The 22,109-nt window shown below is 40.5% G+C and overlaps 2 protein-coding genes and 1 long non-coding RNA gene across 3 annotated transcripts in view; all 3 read right to left on the reverse strand.

Annotated features, from left to right (window-relative positions):
• LOC128778061 (uncharacterized) overlaps positions 1-20,518 on the reverse strand; it is a 45,311-nt gene extending 24,793 nt beyond the window's left edge. The window contains exons 1-3 of the long non-coding RNA XR_008423445.1: positions 20,426-20,518; positions 17,386-17,445; positions 1,589-1,832 (exon numbers count right to left, since the gene is read on the reverse strand). This is a non-coding gene — a long non-coding RNA (uncharacterized LOC128778061). The remainder of the gene's footprint in view (positions 1-1,588; positions 1,833-17,385; positions 17,446-20,425) is intronic.
• LOC109260960 (zinc finger protein 677-like) overlaps positions 1-22,109 on the reverse strand; it is a 205,703-nt gene that overhangs the window by 140,269 nt on the left and 43,325 nt on the right. The window lies entirely within an intron of this gene.
• LOC109252938 (zinc finger protein 415-like) overlaps positions 20,527-22,109 on the reverse strand; it is a 31,589-nt gene continuing 30,006 nt past the window's right edge. Inside the window, 2 exon segments of the mRNA XM_053906306.1 lie at positions 20,527-21,761; positions 21,763-22,108. Of these exon segments, the coding sequence (XP_053762281.1) occupies positions 21,572-21,761; positions 21,763-22,108 (536 nt within the window). The 3' untranslated portion in view covers positions 20,527-21,571.

Raw genomic sequence — 22,109 nt, forward strand, 5'->3', positions numbered from 1 at the left:
CCCAAGATAATAATTAAGTACCCGAGGAATTGGGTAAAAACCAGAAGAAGTGGGGAATGTAAAGGGCAAACATAGCTAGCCTCCTGTAGCCCGGGAGTAAACTATGACCTATGTAAGCTTAGAAGGACCCCAGAATATGAGATGCTGAAACAGGGTTTGTTTTGGGCTTTCCTAGAAGTGCTGTTTCTGTTCCATAGATATTAGTTTTGCTTAAAACCACATTTGTCAAGTTACTGAGAAATAGAACTTCCTCTTAACTGCTTGTTTGAGCTTCTGTAAACCTGCTTGGCATAATCACCCTTCCCCCATTCTCGGGCACTGCATCCTGTTCGAACTAGATAGAAGACTAATATTGTAAACAACATGACTCAGCATTCAATTGGCTAGAGTCAACAAGTTATATTTTAAAATTCTTCAGGACTGTGTGATTGGTGCCTGCCTTATATTTTAAAAACCTACAACATTGTGTGATTGGTGCCCACCCTCTCAAACTGCCACCCTTTTGCAACCCGATTGGTCGATATAACCTTTATAAGACATCCCTAAAGCATGTTCGGGGCCAGACTTTCGGGACCTGTTGTATTTCCCTGTCTGGACCAGCCGTAATAAACTTGTTTTGATCCTGTTTTTGCTGTCCAGAGTTCATAAGCGATCGCGACCTACAACAGGTTGGATATACTGTCCTGTGCCAGACAATTGTTCAAAACTCACTGGAGTAGCAGTGTCAAAGTTCTGCAGAGCACGAGTGACACAAGCATGAAAGTCCTGAGCAACAACAGCATATTGGGCCGAGGTCAGGATGATTTTCATGAGAGAGCCTCAGTCCCAGGCACATATGGGATAAGTGCCACAGTTTCCAAAATACTGATCATAAAAGGGCTATGAAGGCTGTATAGTTGAACTGCTTTCTGTAATTTTTACTATTTGGAAGAGCAGGCTTTCATGGACATATTGTCCATTTTGCCTAAAAACGGGAAACAGGTGGAATTCACGGCCTTCTGGGCTTCTTCAAGACACTTCTGCATTAGGGTATGGACTTTATCAGAGGTTCTTATGAGACCTCTCATATCATGTTGATGAGATTTTTTTAGGCTCGATACTGTCTCACCCTTTTGGGAGAGGGGGAGTAAATTTTGGCTGTAAAGGCACCAGAGGCACAGCCTGATTATAGGGGGACTGAGGTTTTTCCTCCTTTTTAGATAACTCTACCTCTTCATATACACCATCCAAGCTCAAGGGGAGAAGGGCAGTGCGGACAATGGACCAGGTGAAGATTACCTCAGGGGGGACATTAGCCCCTTCCGAATGCCTGGCCTTTAATGTTTTCCCTACTCATTCCCACACGTCAAGATCATAAGTTCCTTGTTCTGGGAACCAAGGGCAATTTTGTTGGGCAGTCAGCAATGATTTAAGGAGAGCCTTATAGTTTAGAGTCATCCCTGCTGTCTCTCCTAGTGACTGAAGAATTCAAATACAGCGCTTTTGTAGGGAGTCAGGAGCTGGGAGGGAGCTAGGGAGTTCCCCATGGGAGATCTCTCAAAAAGTTCCATGGCAACAAATCCTAATATAGTTTTGCTTTATCCCTTACCTCGTCAGGGAGACTGTACCCCGTGCATTTTTTTTCTTGGAACTCCTTGATCATTCCGCAGCATCCTGCAGTCCTTGTGTTGCACCACCTCCTGGCCACATCGACTTCTTGTCCACGTCAGCCCACAGTCCCCTTTCCTTCCATCACGTTGGGGTCACCATCTTTTGTAGACTCTAAGTCTAAAGTTCTCACTTGACCAGCAAGACAGTGGATGCAGGATTAAAAGCAAGAGGTGGCTAACATCCTGGAAAAGACAAGAGCCCCAAATAAGGGTCCTTGCTCCATTTTTATTAGGATCAGAAAGCTACACACACATGGTAATGGATGTGCACAAAGACACGAACATTAACTCATGGGCATGAGGGAAAGGGGGTCTTGAAGATATGTGGGGTTAGGGGTTTGGGTTAATACAAAACAAAATCCTGGTTGCGTTTATAGCAAACATGAGGCAGGACCTCTGTTTATCATAGCTAGCCTAAGGGATAAGACAGAGCAAGTAACCTCAGGGTTAACAAAGCACCTTTTCTTTTGTTAATCAGCTCCTCTCTGGGCAGCTTCACCGCAGCTCATTGGTCTACAGCCCTATTTACCTGTTTACTTAATTTGGTCCTTCCTTCCTGTGAAAGCAGCTTTCTGCTATGGTACAAGATTGGGGGGCACTTCTGCCCTGAATACCTAATCTTGTTTACTTCATATACCTTTGTATTGGGGGCCTTTGCCCCCCACCCCAGTCTATCCTTATTTGCCTAATCTTGTTTACCCAAACTTGGGTGTGAGCATCCTATGGCTTTGTAATTCTTTATGCCTTGTTAACCCAGTGGTGCAAGCCCAGGAAATTTCTAAGCTTATTCAACAACAATATACAACATTGTATATTTTGACGATTGACAAGTGCCTGTTGGTGGTCCCCTGTCCATTCAAGTGCTGCATCTGTGAAGTGTAGTCTCTGCATGATACCGTTATCAATCTGTGTTTGAGTAACCATTGCTTTGGTGATACTAGTATTTATGTGATTGACTACTCTAGCAGTATGGACAGACTGTCAGGGAGACTGCTGCCACAGAGGCTGTGGTAAGATGACACCCGATGACATAAGGAAGGCAGTGAACCATCCAACAAATCTTGTAGGTCTCCAGTTAGAAATGGCTTGGGCTAATTCAGCGAGACCACTGGACCCTTGCCAGGGCCTTGTTATATTTACCGGAAGCCAAGTTTGAGGCTGTCTTTTTAAGATAAACATATGTGAGACAGAAAGTTTGGTAAGATGATAATGGCTGAGACAGGCTGGGTACCAAGCCAAAAACATAGTATGTATGGGTTGTCAAATGTTCTATTAACCAGCTTAAAGAAAGGGGGGCTGTGATAGGAGCCTAATACTGTGATGGCACAAAGAGTCAGTGGGGCAGAGAGAGAGGGAGGGAGAATCCCAGGAAGGCTCCACACTGTCAGTGCAGAGCCCGATGCAGGGCTCAAACTCACAAACCATGAGATCATGACCTGAGCTGAAGCCAGGCACTTAACCCACCGAGCCACCCAGGCACCCCAAGAAACAGACTCTTAACTATAGAGAACCGATGGCACCAGAGGGGAGGTGGGTGGGCCATGGTTCAAGAGGTGATGAAGACGAAGGAGCACACGTGTCCTGATGAGCCCTGGGCGATGAGTGCAAGTGCCGAGTCACTTTATTGTACCCCTGAAACTAACAGAACACTGTATGTTAACTATACCGAAATTTAAAAGGAAAGAAAAATACCCTTTGAGAGCTAACATAATTTTGTACAGCGTGAGTGTTTTTGTCATTGGGTGTTTGAAACCAGGCTATCCTGAGATTAATTTGTATTACAGATGAGCACTCTTTAGTAAAAAATCCTGTTCCTTTAGGTATTCCTAAAATTTTGAAGATCATGGAAAAGTTTTATAATTGTGCTCAGTACAAGTATTACTTTTATTGTTATATGTTGAGAACATTACATTTGTTTGCTAACTGTAATTAACAGGATACCTCTGCTCTTTATATTTCTAGATGTTTCTCCTACACACATGATCAAGAAATTACAACCAAAGGAGTATAGTAATACAGGAGAAGTATTCCAGGCAATGATGTTGGAAAGGCACAAAGGCCACGAAATCAAAGATTTTTGCTTCAGGGAAATCCAGAAAAATGTGCATGACTTTGAGTGGCAGTGGAGAGACGATGAAATAAATTACAAAGACATGCCTGTAACCCGTAAATACAGTCTCACTGATAGAAGAGGTCAATCTGGTACGAGAGATGAAGGAAACAAGCCTGTTGTAAATAGGCCTGGATTAAGTTTTCAGGATAAACTTCACGTTTCATTGAAATTTTTTTTGTTTTATTTATTTTGAGACAGAGAAGGAGAGAGAGAATCCCAAGCAGGCTCTGTGCTGTAGGTGCAGATCCCAACACGGGGCTTGATCTCAAGAACCATGAGATCATGACCTGAGCCCAAGTCAAGAGCCTGACACCTAAGCATGTGAGCCAACCAGGTGCCCTTGTCAAGTGGATTTTGAATATATTTCCTACAAGAAATTCACTTCAAAAATTAAAGGACACAAGGTAAAATCATGGACAAAAGATAAACATAAATGCTATTAAAAATAGGGTACCTATATCAGATCAAAGTTAATTAAAGAGCAAATACTATGACCAGGGATAAGGAAATCTATTTCATAATCGTAAAGGGATACATTCACCAGAATAACATGAGAATCCTAAACTACGCACCTGGCAGCAGAACGGCTGAGAAAACAGAGAGGACCGTAATGACAGAACAATCCACAACCACAGAGATCTCCACGCTCCTTCTCTCCATAATAGAACAAGTAGACAAAATCAGTACCTTGGCGACTGTAACATGACTATCAAGGAAACTGCCCCAATTGACATTTACAGAAAACTGTGAGATAAAAGAAAAATTATGTATTGTTCTCTGTCCCTGGCTCCTGCACAGAACTCCTAACGTCCTTGTATTTCCTAAATGACGAGGGTAACAGCAGCATCTTTTGTTATAATGAGGCCCAACTCCTGTTGGGTGGGGCTGCTCACAAGAAAGCCCAAGCCACGATTATAAACGGGATTTTGAGCCCTATCCCCTCATCCTCCAGAGAGAGGACTTGGGCTGGAAATGGAGTTAATGACTGGTCATGTGTATATGAGGAAGTCTCCTCAAAAGCCCAATGGCTGGAGGTTCAGAGAGATTTCAGGCTGGCGAACACCTCCCCTCCAGGAGGTGACACACCCCAACTCCATGGGGACAGAAGCTTCTGCACTGAGGACCTTCCCAGACCTCATCCCGTGTGTCTCTTCATCTGACTGTCCATCTGTATCCGGTATCATACTTGTAATAAACTGGTAAATGTGTTTTCCTGAGTTCTGTGAGGGACTCTAGCAGGTTGGTCAAAGACAATGAGGGGGTTGTTGGCACCTCTGATCTAGACCAGTTTGCAGAAGCACGTGCATCAGCCTGGACTTGCACCTGGCGGCTGGAGTGTGTGGAGGGGCATCCAGGGAGAGGGTGTCACAGTTGAGGTGAATGGTAGGAAGCCAGCTGGTGTCGGAGACTGCTTGTGGGTGGGGGAAACCCTCCATGTATTTGTGACCAGAACTGTCAGAAGTGAAGTCTTCCGTGTGAGTAGTGAGGGAGACAGGATAGAAGCACACAGTAGGGGAAAAAACAGATTTTTTCCCTACACAGGAGAAATACTGATTTTTTTCATTCATAAGAACGCTCCACCTAACCAGGGAATTAAACACAATCTTTAAAAGTGCACACAGTACTTTCCCAAGAGAAACCATATTCTGGGCCATCAAACTAGTCTCGCTAAATTTTAAAAGAATTCACATCACACAAAATATGTGTATGACCACCATGGAATTATGATAGAAATCACTAATAGAAAAGCCTCTGGAAAATCCACAAATACTTGGAAAACAATGACCTCCTTGTGACTAATCCTGGGACAAAGAAGACGTAGAGAAAGAAATGAGAATGTAGCCTGAAGTGAATGAAAATGAAAGCAGAACATTCATAATTTGCCACCACAGCGGGAGAAACTGAAGACCACGTCCTTGGAAAAGGGCTAGCCACAGAACACCTAAGCCAAAGACTCTTCCTTTTTGTTTGTTTGCTTTGGGTGTTTAACCAAGGGGTGTGAACCTCCTCCTAAGTGAGCTCATGTAGTTCTGAGGCTTACTTAGGTGAAGGCAGGATAGTGAAAGAAGGCAAGGTTCTTCAGGTTATTTATAAATATTTGATTATGATAAACCAGTTGAAAATGTTGTAACACATAGTCCACTAAGGGTAGTTAGATAAGAGATGATATATTTCTAGATGAATTCAAAATAAGTGGGCCTGTCTGGGTGGATCAGTCAGTTAAGTGTCCGACTCTAGGTTTTGGCTCAGCTCATGATCTCACAGTTTGTAAGTCAAGCCCTGCATGGGGCTCCACACTCCCAGCAGAGAGCCTGCTTAGGATTCTCTCTTTCTGCCCCTCCCCTGCTTATGCACATAATCTCTCTCAAAATAAACTTCTAAAAAATAAAAATAAATGGATATTCTAATGGAAGTAGAGAATATAAAATGGCAGATACGAGGGTAGTAACATAGGAAGGGAATAACCAAAAATGTGATTTCAAAGGTGGTACAATTACTGGAGACAATGACTTTGGGTAGTTAAGATGGGTAAGGAGAAAAGAAAAGGCCACAAAGTACTAGTCAGCTTTCTAGAAGGGTTTTGTATGGTAACAAATATCCCTGAATTCTCCTGGGCTTACAAAAACAAACATTTATTTCTTCCTCATATCACTTCTATCATTATTCACCTCTTGCTTGGTTCTGTCATTTGAGTCTGGGATTCAGGGTAGAACTCCAGTATGTGGGACATAACCATTCTTGTCCCAGAGAGAAGAGAGGGTAGAAGGAGCAAACAAAGCTTTTAAAGCTTCTGTTACACTTAAAATATGCCGTTCTACTCATACCACATTAGTTAGGGTGACTATAAACTGAGAAGGAAGTGTAGTCCTCTCAACAAGAAGGAAGGGTTGCATAGGGCAAATGCCAAGCTTGATATCAAAGAGCAGAGACATACAATCTCACAAGAGGGTGGTAATTAATTGGAAATATTACAATGTATGACAGTGCAACTTCTATCAGAAATCATTTATCCCTTCTTTGTATTTCACACAAAATACGTTTGTCCCAAAAGAAGAAAAAAATTCTACCCAAACATGACTACAGTCACACAGGAAGGTCTTACAACAGTCTCGTGAGATTCCTCTTGGTTGAGAGCCTTATGTGGAGTCCTCACTCCTAACACATTATGGCGGAACAGAAAAAACCTGAATAAACTCTCCCACTCAGAAAAGAAAAGGAAAGGAGGGACCCAGCAGTCTCTGGTCCACAGCAAACAGAGAGGGGCAGGAATAAGGAACAATCCTTTCCTAGGTTCCTGCTTTTCCCCTGAGAATAGCCATCTAGTCCTTTGTGTTTCACTGTTCTTGACTTCATATAGTTACCTCTGCTGAAGTGTCAGAAACCCTGACTTCCTTGTACAACCAGCCATTTTCCCCAGTGACTTCCTTTCCATCATAATGTACATTACCAAACATTATTGCATGATCCCAATTTCCTTATGTTGCAAACTTGGCCCAAGGTGCACAGCACAGTATTTTTTAAATAGCACTTTATGTGTCACCAAACAGCTACATTTTTTATTAGCTACACCCACCTACACCCACCATATTTAGCTAGACATGCCATGCTCCTCATATTTATTCCAGGGTCATTGAGCCTCTCGGCCCCTCTAGTAGAGCCACACTTGTGCTTTCTGTTCACTAAGTCATCCTGTCCAAGAGAAGCAATCCCACCGGACCTACTTTAGTCAACTGCAGGTTACATCAAAGGGCATTGATTAGGGCCATGTCTCTCATGTAGACTTTGCCATGATTTTGAATTTTAACTTGCCCTTGATCCTCCAAGTTTTTATTAATGCTAAGTTTTACCGGCTGGAGATGAGGCACAGTTACGTCCTTAAATCCTGCTTGCAAATCAGCTCATTCACTTCTGACATCAGGTCTTTCTTGGAATACTGTGTTAAATGCAGCTGAGAACAAAGTGGCATGGTAGTATCTTTTGCTTTCCTGATCTCTATATTGGTGGAATTGATACAAAGAGGTGATAACAATCCCCCAAACTTGGGAACATTTGCAAAGGTCTGGGGACATTTTTAATGTCATCATTGCAGTGGTTCTACTGGAATCTAGTGGGCACAGGCCAGTGATACTGCTAAATGTCTCACAATGCACAGTACAGCTTCATACATGAAAGAATTATCTGAACCCCAATATCTACAGAATAGTACAACTTATACCATGTAAACCTCAATGGAAAGCAGGAATGTCTATATTAACACTCGATAAAATAGATTTCAGAGAAAATGAAATTACTCAGTAAAAAAGGGAAAATTACATGATAAAAGGGTCAAACAAGGTGACTTAGCACTCCTCAGTGTATATGCACCAAAGAATAGCTGTAAAGTATGTTGATGATCAACTCATAGAACTGAAAGGAGAAATAAATTGACAATTACAGCCCAAGACTTCTCTCGGTAATTGATAGAACAATGACAGAAAGTCAGAAGGACATCTATGAACTCTACAACACCATCAAGTCACATGATCTCATCAACATTTTTAGAATACCACCCAAACACAGGAGATTACATATTTTTTCCCCAAGAACATATGCCAGGAGGGGCCAAGATGGCAGAGCAGCATTCAAGTTTTCTGCTTCTCTCATCCCTGAAATGCAGCTAGATCAGCACAAAACCATTTTGCACATGTAGAAAATTGATCTGAGGATTAGCACAACAATCTGCATAACTTGAGCCACAGAACTCGGCAGGTATGCAGCATGGAGAAGTGAACTGGGGGAGAGAGAACCCATGGAGGGTAGGGAGCAGTTTTTGCTGGCAGAGAGAGGACGGAGAAAGTGGGGAGAGTATAGGAAACGTACTCCCCCCCCCCCCCCCCCGGAGAGAACAGCTAGAGAGAACGAGTGGAAACAAGGGACTGAACAAGAAAGGGAGAAAGGAGAAAGGAGAGGGTTTAAATGCAATTAAGACTCTATAAAAGGGAGCACAGAGTCGGAAACTCCGAGGTTGGGTACCTGGCAGTGCTTGGTGGGAAGCACGAATCCCCAGGAGCATACAGTGAGTTCCTTGGGGTCCTCAGGCCACACTGGGAGAGGCAGTTCCCCTGGTGAGGAGACATTTGATAGAGGCCCTGGAGCCTCCCCAGAGGCAAAGGTCCTAACAGACCCAAAAGGACAGCCACGTTTGCTGGTGTTGCAACCAGGACGTTAGGAGGTGGTGAAGTCTGGTGCCAGGTGTGTGTTGTGATTTACCATAATGCCTGAAATGCTTCTGCTACACAATCGTGCGAACTTTTTCGGGGGTGGGCTGGCACCCGGTGGCAGATTCTGGGCCTCTGCAGCGGCATGGTCGGGGAAGCATCCCCAGGGGCGGGCCGGCACATGCCATTGCTTGGTGAGACCCTTCCCCAGAGGGTCAGAGCAGGTTCAAGCTACAGGGGTCCTCAGAATTGAGGGGTTTGGAAACACAGGCCAATTGGAGATGAAATTCGGGAGGGAGGTGCTACCTGGCAGCTTGACATTTTGGTCACAGACAGTGTAGAAGCAGGCAATGTAAGGCTGGAGATAAAGAGGGTTGCTTGATTGCCCCTTGGCAAGAGCACAGAGTTCTTATGCTAGAGAATGGGTAGTTGGGTAATGCCATTTTCAACTCTCCCACACATGTGCATACATGCATAAGGATCCACCCCAGTAAGCTAAGCAGCGCCATCTAGTGGAGAACAGAGCCGTCAGACCAAGCCCTGTCGACTGTGCCAACAATGCTCTAGATGAACACCACAAGTCTCTGCCTGGTTAGTGTACGGACTATAAAGTGCTTCATAGTTTGACTTCTTGGGGAAACTGGATATAATTTCATTTGTATTTCATTCTGTGCACTAGTCTATTCAATTTTCTTTTTCTTATCCTTGAATACAGAAAAAAATTCATTTTTATTTTCCATTTTTATAAAAAAGATTTTTACTTTTTCTCCTAATATATTTCTTTTGTAAGTTTTTTATTCTATTTTACTTTCATCATTTCATTTTATTCTATTTTATTGTATTCGTATTTTTAAAGTTTCAAATGTTTTCCAACTTTTTTTTTCCTTTTCTTTTCCTTCCATTTTTTCTCTACTCTATCAAGCTTCTTTCAACAACCAGACCAAACACACCTAGGATCTAGCATGCTTTACTTGATTTTTTTGTGTGTGTTGGTTTTAATTTTTTATTTAAAAAAAATTTTTATTAAATCTTTTTCTTCCTCCAAAATGACCAAATGAAGGAATTGACTCCAAAAGAAAGAACAGGAAGAAATGACATCCAAGGACTTAATCAAACCAGATATAAGCAAGATGTCTGAACCAGAATTTAGAATCATGATAATAAGAATACTAGCTGGGAATGAAAAAAAAGCACAGAATCTCTTTCTGTGGAGGTAAAAGAAGTAAAATCTAGTCAGGATAAAATTTAAATTGCTGGGACTGAGAAGCAACCTCAAATGGATGCCATGGCGGCAAGGATGGATGAAGCAGAGCAGCAAATCAGCAATACAGAGGACAAACTTATGGAGAATAATGAAGCAGAAAAAAACAAAAAGAGGGAAACTAAGGGAAGACAGCACAATATAAGAATTAGAGAACTCAATGACTCATTAAAAAGGAATAACATTCAAATCGTAGGGGTCCCAGAAGATGAGAGAAAAAAAGCAGTTAGAGGTTTATGTGAGCAAATCCTAGCTGAACTTTCCTGACCTGGGAAACACAGTGACATCAAAATCCAGGAAGCAGAGAGAACTCCCATTAGATTAAAAAAAAGAAATGACCATCAAAAGGCATATCATATTCAAATGCACAAAATGCATAGACAAGAAAAGAATCATAAAAGCAGCAAGGGAAAAAAAGTCCTTAACCTACAAGGGAAGACCGATCAGGTTTGCAACAGACCTATCCACAGAAACTTGGCAGGCCAGAAAGGAGTGGCAGGATATATTCAATGTGCTGAATCAGAAAAATATGCAGCCAAGAATTCTTTATCCAGCAAAGCTATCATTCAAAATAGAAGGAGAGATAACGAGTTTCCCAAACAAAAACTAAGGAGTTCGTGACCACTAAACCAGCCCTGCAAGAAATTTTAAGGGAGACTCTCTGAGTGGAAAAAAACAAAACACAACAGACCAAAAGCAACAAAGACTAGAAACAACCAGAGAACACCAGCAGAAAGTCCAACGCTACAGGCAACACAATGGCAATAAATTCTTACCTTTCAGTACTCACTCTAAATGTCAATGGACCAAACTCTCCAATCAAAAGACACAAGGTAACAGAATGGATAAGAAAACAAGATCCATCTATATGCTGTTTACAAAAGACGTATTTTAGACCTAAAGTCACCTTCAGATTCAAAGTAGGGGGGTGAAGAACCATCTGTTATGCTAATGGTTACCAAAAGAAAGCTGGCATAGTCATACTTATATCAGCAATCTAGATTTTAAAATAAAGACTGTAACAAGAAGGGCAGTCTTTATAAAGAAGGGCATTATATTATAACTAAGGGGTATCTCCACCAAGAAGACCTAGTAATTGTAAACATTTATGCCCCAAACGTGGAGACCCCCAAATATATAAATCAGTTACTCACAAAAATAAAGAAACTCATTGACAATAATACCAAAATAGTAAGGGATTTCAACACCCCACTTACAACAATGGACAGTTCATCTAAACAGAAAATCAACAAGGAAACAATGGCTTTGAATGACACACTGGATCGGATGGACTTCACAGATATATTCGGAACATTTTATCCAACAGTAGCAGATTACACATTCTTCTCGAGTGCACATGGAACATTCTCCAGAATAGATCACATACTGGCAATGCAAATCAGCCCTCAACAAGTATAAAAAGATCGAGATCATACCATGCATATTTTCAGACCAAATGCTATGAAACTTGAAGTCAACCACAAGGAAAAATTTGGGAAGACAACAAATACTTGGAGACTAAAGAACATCCTACTAAAGAATGAAGGGGGTAGCCAAGAAGTTACAGAGGAAATTTAAAAAGTCAATGAAAATGGTAACACTGCAGCCCAAAAACCTCTGTGATGCAGCAAAGGCAGTCATAAGAGGGAAGTATATAGCAATCCAGGCCTTCTTAAAGGAGGAAGAAAGGTCTCAGATACACAACCTAATCTTATACCTTAAAGAGATGGAAAAAGAACAGCAAATAAAACCCAAAACCAGCAGAAGACAGGAAATAATAAAGATTAGAGCAGAAATCAATGCTATTGAAACCAAAAAACAAAAAACAAAAAAAACAAAAACAGTAGAACAGATCAATGAAACCAGGACCTGGTCCTTTGAAAGAATTAACAAACTTGATAAACCCTAAGCCAGTTTGATCAAAAAGAAAAAGGAATTGACCCAAATAAATAAAATCAATGATGAAACAGTAGAGATCACAACCAACACTGCAGAAACACAAACAATAATAAGAGAATATAAGCAATTACATGCGAATAAATCGGGCAATCTGGAAGAAATGGAAGAATTCCTAGAAACACATACACTACCAAAACTGAAACAAAAAGAAATAGAAAATTTGAACAGACCCATAACTAGTAACAAAAATAAATTAGTAATCAAAAATTTCCCAAAAGACAACAGTTCGGGGATGGATGGCTCTGCAGGGGAATTCTACCAAACACTTAAGGAAGAGTTAACACCTATTCTTTTGAAGCTGTTCCAAAAAGTAGAAATGGAAGGAAAACTTCCAAACTCATTGTATGAGGCCAAAATTATCTCGATTCCAAAACAGACAAAGACCCCACTAAAAAGGAGAACTACAGACCAATATCCCTGATGAACATGGATGCCAAAATTTTCAACAAGATACTACCCAACCAGATCCAACAATACATTAAAAGACTTATTCCCCATGACCAGGTGGGATTTATACCTGGGATGCAGGGCTAGTTCAATATCCCCAAATCAATCAATGTGATACATTACAACAATAAAAGAAGGGGCAAGAACCACATGATCTTCTCAATAGATGCAGAAAAAGCATTTGAGAAAATACTTGATAAAAAACCTCAAGAATGTAGGGATAGAAGGATCATACCTCAAGATCATAAAAGCCACATACAAAAGACCCATTGCTAATATCCTCAATGGGGAAAAACTGAGAACCTTCTGCCTAAGGTCAGGAACAAGATAGAGAGGTCTACTCTTGCCACTGTTATTCAGCATAGTATTAGAAGTCCTAGCCTCAGCAATCAGACAACACAAAGGAATAAAAGGCATCCAAATTGGCAAGGAGGAGGTCAAACTTTCACTCTTCACAGATGACATGATACTCTATATGGTAACCCCAAAAGATTCTACCCCAAAACTGCTAGAATTGATCCATGAATTCAGCAGTCCTAAGATGTAAAATCCATGCACAGAAATCAGTTGCATTTCTATACACCAATAATGAAGCAACAGAAAAAGAAATCAAGGAATCGATCCCATTTACAATTGCACCAAAAACCATACAATACCTAAGATAAACCTAACAAAAGAGTGAAAAATCTGTACACTTCTTATTGAAAGAAATTGAAGACACAAAAAAATGGAAAAATATTCCATGCTCATGGACTGGAAGAATATTGTTAAAATGTCGATACTACCCAAAGCAATCTATATACTCAATGCAATCCCTATCAAAATAACACCAATATTCTTCACAGAGCTAGAACAAACAGTCCTAAAACTTGTATGGAACCAGAAAAGGCCCAAATAGCCAAAGCAATGTTGAAAAACAAAACCAAAGCTGGAGGCACCACAATTCCGGACTTCAAGTTGTATTACACAGCTGTAATCAATCATCAAGACAGTATGGTACTGACACAAAAACAGACACATAGATCAAATGGAACAGAATAGAGAACCCAGAAATAGACCCACAAACGTATGGCCAACTAATCTTGACAAAGTAAAAAACAATATGAATGGAATAAAGGAAGTCTCCAGCAAATGCTTTTGGGAAAAGTGGACAGCGTCATGCAGAAAAAATGAACCTGGACCACGTTCTTACACCATACAAAAAAAAAAAAAAAAAAAAGCAAAATAGATGAAAGACTCAAATGCAAGACAGGAAGCCATCAAAACCCTTGAGGATAAAGCAGGCAAAAACCTCTTTGACCTCGGCCACAGCAACTTCTTACTCAACACCTCTCTGGAGGCAAGGGAAACAAAAGCAAAAATGAACTAGGGGGACCTCATCAAGATAAAATCTTCTGCATGGGGAAGGAAACAATCAGCAAAACTAAAAGGCAATTGATGGAATGGGAGAAGATATTTGCAAAATGACCTACCAGAAAAAGGGTTAGTATCCAAAATGTATAAAGAACTTTTCAAACTCAACACCCAAAAAACAAATAATCCAGTGAAGAAATGGGAAAAATACATGAATAGACTCTTTTCCAAAGAAGACATCCAGATAGCTAACAGACACATGAAAAAATGCTCAACATCACTCATCATCAGGCAAATACAAATCAAAACCACAATGAGATGTCACCTTACACATGTCAGAATGGCTAACATTAACAACTCAGGTAACTCAGTGCACTTTTGCACTGCTGATGGGAATGCAAACTGGTGCAGTCACTCTGGAAAACAGTATGGAGATTCCTCAAAAAATTAAAAATAGAAACTACCCTGCGACCCAGAAATTGCATTACTAGGTATTTACCCCAGGGATCAGGATGTGCTATTTTGAAGGGGCACACGCACCCCAATGTTTATAGCTGCATTATCAACAATAGCCAAAGTATGGATAGAGCCCCCCACACACACACATACACACACACACACACACACACACACACACACACACACACACATATATATATACATACATACTATGGAATATTACTCGGCAAAGAAAAAGAACGAAATCTTGCATTTGCAACAACGTGGATGGAACCAGATACTAGAGGGTATCATGCAAGCAAAATTAGTCAAAGACAAATATTGATGAAAGAAAAAACAGATGAACATAAGGAAAGCAAAAATATAAATACAAGGAGAGGACAAAACATAATAGACTCTTAAATATAGAGAACTGAGGATTGCTGGAAGGGGTGTGGGTAAGGGGATGGGCTAAATGGGTAAGGGGCATTAAGGAAGACACTTGTTGGGATGAGCACTGGGTGTTATACATAGAGGATGAATCACTGGATTCTACTCCTGAATTCATTATTGCTCTATATGCTATCTAACTTGCATGTAAATTAAGAAAAAGAAAGAACATATGCCAAGACAGATCATATCCTAGGTCCTAAGACACCCTTCAACAAATTTAAAAGAACAAAATCATAGAGTATGTTCACTGCCCACAGTGGAATCCAAATACAAAACAAAAACCAAAAACAGGAAAATCTCCAAACACTTGGAAATTGAACAACATGCCTTCAAAACAATCCACAGGAAGAAGACAGAGACTCAAGGGAAAGACACAGGCTGAAAGAAAATGAAAATACAACATGTCATTATCTGCGGGGTTCAACTAAAGCAGTACTGAGAGGGAAACTGATAGTTCTCAATGTTTATACTAGAAAAGAAGGAAAATATCCAAGAAAAATCTAAATTGCAGTAAGAAATCAGAAGAGAAAAAAACCACAAATGAAGCAGAGGAAATAATAAAGACAAGAGCAAAAATAAGTAAAATTGAACCCAGGAAAACAGTAGAGAAAATAAAACAAAGAGGCAGTTCACTGAAAAGTCAATAAAGTTCATGACTCACTAGTAAAACTACCAAAGAATATAAGAGAAAACACAAATTCCTCCTAACAAATTAAATAGGGAATATTACTCCAGAACCTGGAGACATCAACAGGGTAGTAAGGGATTAATACAAAACTCTACATACATATACTTGAAACTTTAGGTGAAATGGACCAATTCCTCTAAAGGTACACCTTACCACAAATCACCCATGTGAAACAAATGATAGGAATGGTTTGAATTGCAGAGTAAGTTTGTAATCTTAAAATTGCCTCCCCAAAATACACCTGCAGGCACATACAGTGAATGTTGAGAGTTTAGCTAATACTGGTGCCTCAGCATCCATTCTGTGTGGCCAGGTGGTCTGTAGGGACCTTGAGCTGATACTAGCCATTCCCTTGAGCACATACCCTAGTAAGAGCCCACGTAGTCAGAAGCAAATGTCAAGATAGGACTCTCCCAATCATCCCTATGATAAGCATTCTCCCCCATATCCCAGGATCTTCCCCTTGTCCCCTTTAGGTAAGACCCCCCCCACACACCTCCAAAAGCTTACCGAAACCCTGCTCTGTTTGGTTTGAATTGACCATTGCAGCCTTAGCCTAGAACCCTAAAGCATTCCATTGAGGGGTCCTAATAAAGCCATGTGCCCTTGGTCCTGCCCTAAGAGTTCTGCCTATACCCTGCCTTAATCTCCTCACAACCCACATTGGTGTGCAGAATAGCTCCCCCATGATCTGTGAGTAATAAACTTCTCTACTTCACTTTCTCTTACAATCTCTTGTTGAACCGTGGCTCACCGTCTGACATCTAGGACTCTACTTAACAAATATTAGTACAACAAAGTCACAACACCAACACTAGACAATTCTATCAAACCTACAAAGAATTAACAGGAATTCTACACAATTTCTCTCAGAAAATAGAAGAGTGAATACCCAACTAACCGTGTGAGGCCGGTATTAGCATAATACCAAAACTACACAAAAACATTAAGGGGGCAAGGGGAGATAACTACCAAAGAAATCCCAAATGAAGATGCAAAAATTCTTAGCAAACTATTAACACTGGAAGTCAGCAATACACAGAACGAATTGTACACCATGACCAAATGGGTTTAGTTGGGGGACAGAAAGCAGTTTCAAATTCCAGCAGTATGAGCCATCATGTTAACAGGCTGGACAGGAAAAATCACAGGATCCTGTCAATTGATACAGAGGAGGATTTGACAAAATTCAACACCTATTTATGATCTAAACTTTCAGAAAACTAGGAACAGAGGGAAATTTCCTACACTCGGTAAAGAACGCCTGCAAAAAACTTACAGCAAGCTTCATCCCTAATGGTGAAAGACTGGATGCTTTTCTTCAGAGACTGGAAACAAGGCAAGGATGTCCACTCTCCACACTGATATTTGACATGTTAGTAGAAGTTCTAGTCAGTGACAGAAGAGGAGTAAACAAAAGTGGTAACGAGAGAAAAGCAAGATAAAATAGCGTAGCTACTTGCAGAAGCCATCATGGTTGTGGTAGGCTGGATAACACGCCCATCCCAAAGGATGGCCATGTCCTCGTGCCTATTACACGGGAGTGTTACTGTAAATGTCGTAAGGGAGTCTACAGATGTGCTCTGGTGAAGATCATGAGGCGGGCGATTATCCTGGATGATCTGGTAAATGCGATATGGTCCCGAGGGACTTATAAGAACGATGCAGGTAGAGTTACTTATGTAAAGGTTGCTGAAGTGATGACAGAGGTAAACAAGTTTGAAGATGCTATCCTGCTGGCTTCAAAGAGGGAGGAAGGGGACCACCATGAGGCAGAGGATATAAGTGGCCTCCAGACATGGGAAGGTAAGGAAACAAAATCTGACCTGGCATATCCAGACGGAGCACGGCGCTATGGATCCATTTTACACATTTCGCCTCCAGAACTGTAAGAGAATAAATTTGTTAAAGTCATTCAGGCTGTGGTGATTTGTCACAGCATCAACAGGAATATTTTTGAAGTGGTACGTATAGAAAATACAAAGGAACGTACAGAAATTTCTAGAAGAACGAAAATTTACAAAGTGTCAGAACACAGAAGCATGCAAAAATCCATTGCATTTCTATATACTAGCAATTTACACATTGAACCTGAAATTAAAAGTACAATACCAGGGTGCCTGTGTGGCTCAGTTGGTTAGGTGTCTGACTTTTGACCTCAGCTCAGGTCTTGATTTCAGGGTCAGGAGTTCAAGCCGTCCATTGGGCTCTGAGCTGGGCATGAAACCTACTTAAAAACAATCCATGTATGATTGCTTAGAAAATAAAAAGTAAAAGAAATATGAGCCCACGTTCCAGTGCAGGGACCTGTGGCTCTGAAGACAAGAATCTGTCACTGGGAAATGGCAGAATGGCCTCCAGGCAACTGGCAATGCAGATCATCTCCTTTTCAGACACTGGGGTTGGAATCACAGGGACTTTCTATCTTATTGATCATTATTTTTCATTTACTTCACTGTGTGCTCGTTAACCTCCACACACTTGGTTTCCAAGCACCAGACCACAGCCAACTACTACAGTTAAGATGTTTCAAGTTACTTCACTCAAGACCTGAAGGAACTCTTCAGATTTAGCACCTACTTTGTACCTGTCACCATCTCATATGCATTTTTCACGTCACAAGAGTCTCCCAACAACCCACAGACTTATGTATCCCTTGGTGTAAACTGGGAAAAAAATGTAAATGAAACATATAATCTGGGTCACAATGTGTGGAAAGAAAAGATAATGGCAAGGGAAAATTGTATAAAAAAAAGAAGTTTTACTACAGTTGAAAATGAGCCATGGAATAAATTGCTCAAGACCATACTTTGAAATTCACATTTTAAAATCCTCTGGAAAATTGTTCTAATAAAATTGTTTAGTAACATTTATGATCTAATAAACATTTCCAAACATCTTCATTAAGTTATTATAAAAATATCTTAAGGCAATTTATCTCAATAGTATTCTATAAGCATTTCAACAAGCACATCATACAATGGAATCTAGGTGTACAGAAGGAAAAGGAATGTAACAAATTAGCATGAAGAAAAGTTTGTCTTTCCCAACCAAGAAATAGGAGTTTCAAGACTACATATTCAGTGTATTACTAAAGAGTGTCCATTTTTTGGTGGCTGATGACTGACACCTTTTAAGCCTCACCACCACATCTGTTCTACCCACCTGCCCAAGCTGAGAGAAAAGCCTGGTGCTTCCTTTGGTATCAGCCGGAAGTTCAAACCACAGAAGGCATCCTCCCCCCAGCTCCACCCAGTCACCACCCAAAAGACACCAAACCACTCACCATTTCCTGTTCCCTCAAGCCATTTTTTTTTTTTTTTTTTTGACCAGCTTGGAAGTCTGTGCTCTCCCTAGAAATCTTAATTACATGTGTTCTCATCACACTTTTAGTGCATGGCACCACCAGTCTCGATATCCAAACCCAACTTTGGTTAGGGTTCCATCTGTTCCAGTGGATGGCCACAAGTGGAAGTTAACAAAAAATGTGTTAGGCAATGAATATGTGAAATTTCTAGTTTAACTATGAAACAAATGTTCCCATTGTATATTGTTCATTCTAAATTATTTCTTTAGTGGTCCAAGCTCAAAACAATTATTTTCGGCCTTATTTCTGAAATTATTTTATTTCCGAATTTTTCATGTGTACTATGTTCCTATTTTCATTTTATTTACATCATGGTGGAAACCATGGGTTTTATTTGGGCACAAAACACATGAAATAGAATCATATGGTGCATATTCATGAATGGGGGGCAGGTTTTAGGGGATCAGAATATTGAACTTGCACTGCTGTGGCATTTCATCGTAACTACATAAATATCCTGCGGCAAAGTATGGAGAGAAGAACTCAAGTGCAAAGTTTAAGTATATAATCCTCAAACTGTCTGTTCTTTAATTCCATCCTGGAAGGAAATTATTATAGGTTTCTTCAACCTTGAGAGCCTAAAGGTTGTTAGTATGTGTTACAAAGTACTCTATAGAGGTGGGATAAAACTATGTTAGAAAAAGAACATGACTTCTTCAGGGTTATGGGGAAAAATTATTTAAGCTTTATTAATGAAAACGTGAGACTTGTGATACATCCTGCAGAAAATAGTAGCAAAATGTAATGGCAGGAGTTAACTATGAATCATGAACATACTGTTCTGGTTCTCTGGATTCAACTGCCCTCTCAGATAACTGCTCCCTTCATTTTCCAAAAAAAAGGAATGGCATTAATGATCCATCAGTTTGTCATTGATAGTATCGCAGAGCTATGACTATCTTCCCCTGCATTGTTTCTACCACATAATCCGTCCCTAGCAAACAATCACCATCATTGCATGAAAAGGTCAGTCCCTGTAACTCATCTAGAGAAGAGTGCCCTGATCATAACATGCATGACAACTTCAAGGGTGATTTTGCATTATTCTCTGCCCCTACCCCATGCAAATTCACACAAAATTGAATCTGACAACTCCGTGTCCTTGCTGTTCCAGGGAACACGGATATGGATGGGTCACACACAATGAAGTAGGCCCCTTCATCTTATGACTGCTCCTCAGAGATCATCAGGAAAGGCTTAAGATCAACAGATTTCAAACTTGAGGGTGAAACTCATAAATAAAATGTAACTCAAACTCGTAAAATATAGCCTTTTCAAGAAAACTCAGGTATCTTATACACAGAAAATCATGAGCTACTTCCACACGTCCTTGTTCCCATGATATAGGAGTTTTAACAATTTTTGACATAATTATCATGCAGTGTGGAACATTTCAGGTTAATCTCCGAGATCTAAAGTCCTAGTTATTCCAGTCGGATCCAATTATTCCTGGATTCTCTAATGTGTGGTCTGTTCTGTGAACTGGTCAAAATACTTACCATATTTGTAAGGATTTGCAAGGAATCTCCCCAGTACCAATTTGTTGGTGAATCCTAAGGATGCACAGTTTCTTAAAGGTATTTCCACATTCAATTGAATAAATTCTCTCATTACTCCAAAGGTGTGAGCATTTAATGAAAGCCTTATGACATTATTTCCATTTGTAAGGTGGCTCTTCAATATAAATCCTCTGATGTTTTGGCCTTGGGGCAAAAGCCTTAGCACGCACATTAGTTTTCTGTGATTTCTCTCCAAGGACTGGATAATGGCTCTGCCACAAACACTTACGTGGTTTCCTTTCAACATCGACTCTTGTTGCAAAATACTTGGAACTCAAGCTAAGAGCTTTGCCACACTCATTGCATTTATAAGGTAAATGCTCTAGTATGTTCCTGCAATTTTGATCTTTGGGTAAAATCCTTGCCACACACATTACACGTGTGTGGTTTCTCTCCAGGAGATTTACTCATATCTAGTGAAGAGTACTAATTTAAAACTTTGCTACATTTGTTGGATTTGTAAATATGAACGATTTGGTGAACCCTGAGTTTAAGGCAATACCTAAAAGCCTTGCCACATTCAGTACATTTATAAGGCTCTCTCCAGTATGGATTATCTGATGACTGGTGAGGGGTGAGCCTCGAGTAAAGGCTTTGCCATGCTCATGGCATTTGTAAGGTTTCTCTCCAGGATGAATTCTTTGGTGAATCCTGAGGTCAGACCATTGTCTAAAAGCCTTGCCACATTCAATACATTTGTATGTTTTTTTCTCCAGAATGAATTTTCTCATGAAGTCTAAGGTGTGAACCCCTGATAAAAGCCTTGCCACACTCATTACATTTGTAAGGTCTCTCGTCCGTATGGATTACCTGATGTTTATTTAAGCTTGCATGGATGCTGAAGGATTTGCCACACTCCTTACATTTGAAAGGTCTCTCACCTGTATGGATTCTCCGGGCATTTATAAGGTGTGAATTTTGACTGAAGACCTTGCCACACTCATTACACTTGTAAAGTTTCTCTCTGGTATGGATTATTTGACGTGTACTGAGGTGTGAGCCTTGAGTAAAGGCTTTTCCATACTCATTACATTTGAAAGGTTTCTGTCCAGCATGAATTCTTTGGTGAATCCTGATGTCAGACCATTACCGAAAGGTCTTGACACATTCAACACATGGATATGACTTCTCTCCAGTATAATTTCTCCCATGATGCCTAGGGTGTGAACGCTTGGTAAAGGCTTTGCCACATTCGTTACATCGGTAAGGTTTCTCTCCAGTATGGATTATCTGATGTTTAGTGAGGTGTGAGCCCTGAGTAAAGGCTTTGCCACACATGGCATTTGAAAGGTTTCTTTCCAGCATGAATTCTCTGGTGAATCCTGAAGGCCTTGCCACATTCAATACATTTATATGGTTTCTCTCCAGTATGACTTTTCTGATGGTCAACCAGGTTTGAACTTTGGATAAAAGCTTTACCACACTCATTACATTTGTGTGGTTTCTCTCCGCTATGAATTCTGTGATGTTTTACCAGTTTTGAACTCTGGCAAAAAGCCTTGCCACATTCACTACATTGGTAAGGTTTCTCTCCAGTATGGATTAGCTGATGGTTTGTTAGGCTTGAACGTACACTAAAGGCTTTGCCACACCCGTTACATTTGTAAGGTTTCTGTCCAGTTGT

The sequence above is a fragment of the Panthera pardus genome, unplaced genomic scaffold, assembly GCF_024362965.1.
Source record: "Panthera pardus isolate Hobbes unplaced genomic scaffold, ASM2436296v1 HiC_scaffold_18, whole genome shotgun sequence".
NCBI classification, from domain to species: Eukaryota; Metazoa; Chordata; class Mammalia; order Carnivora; family Felidae; genus Panthera; species Panthera pardus.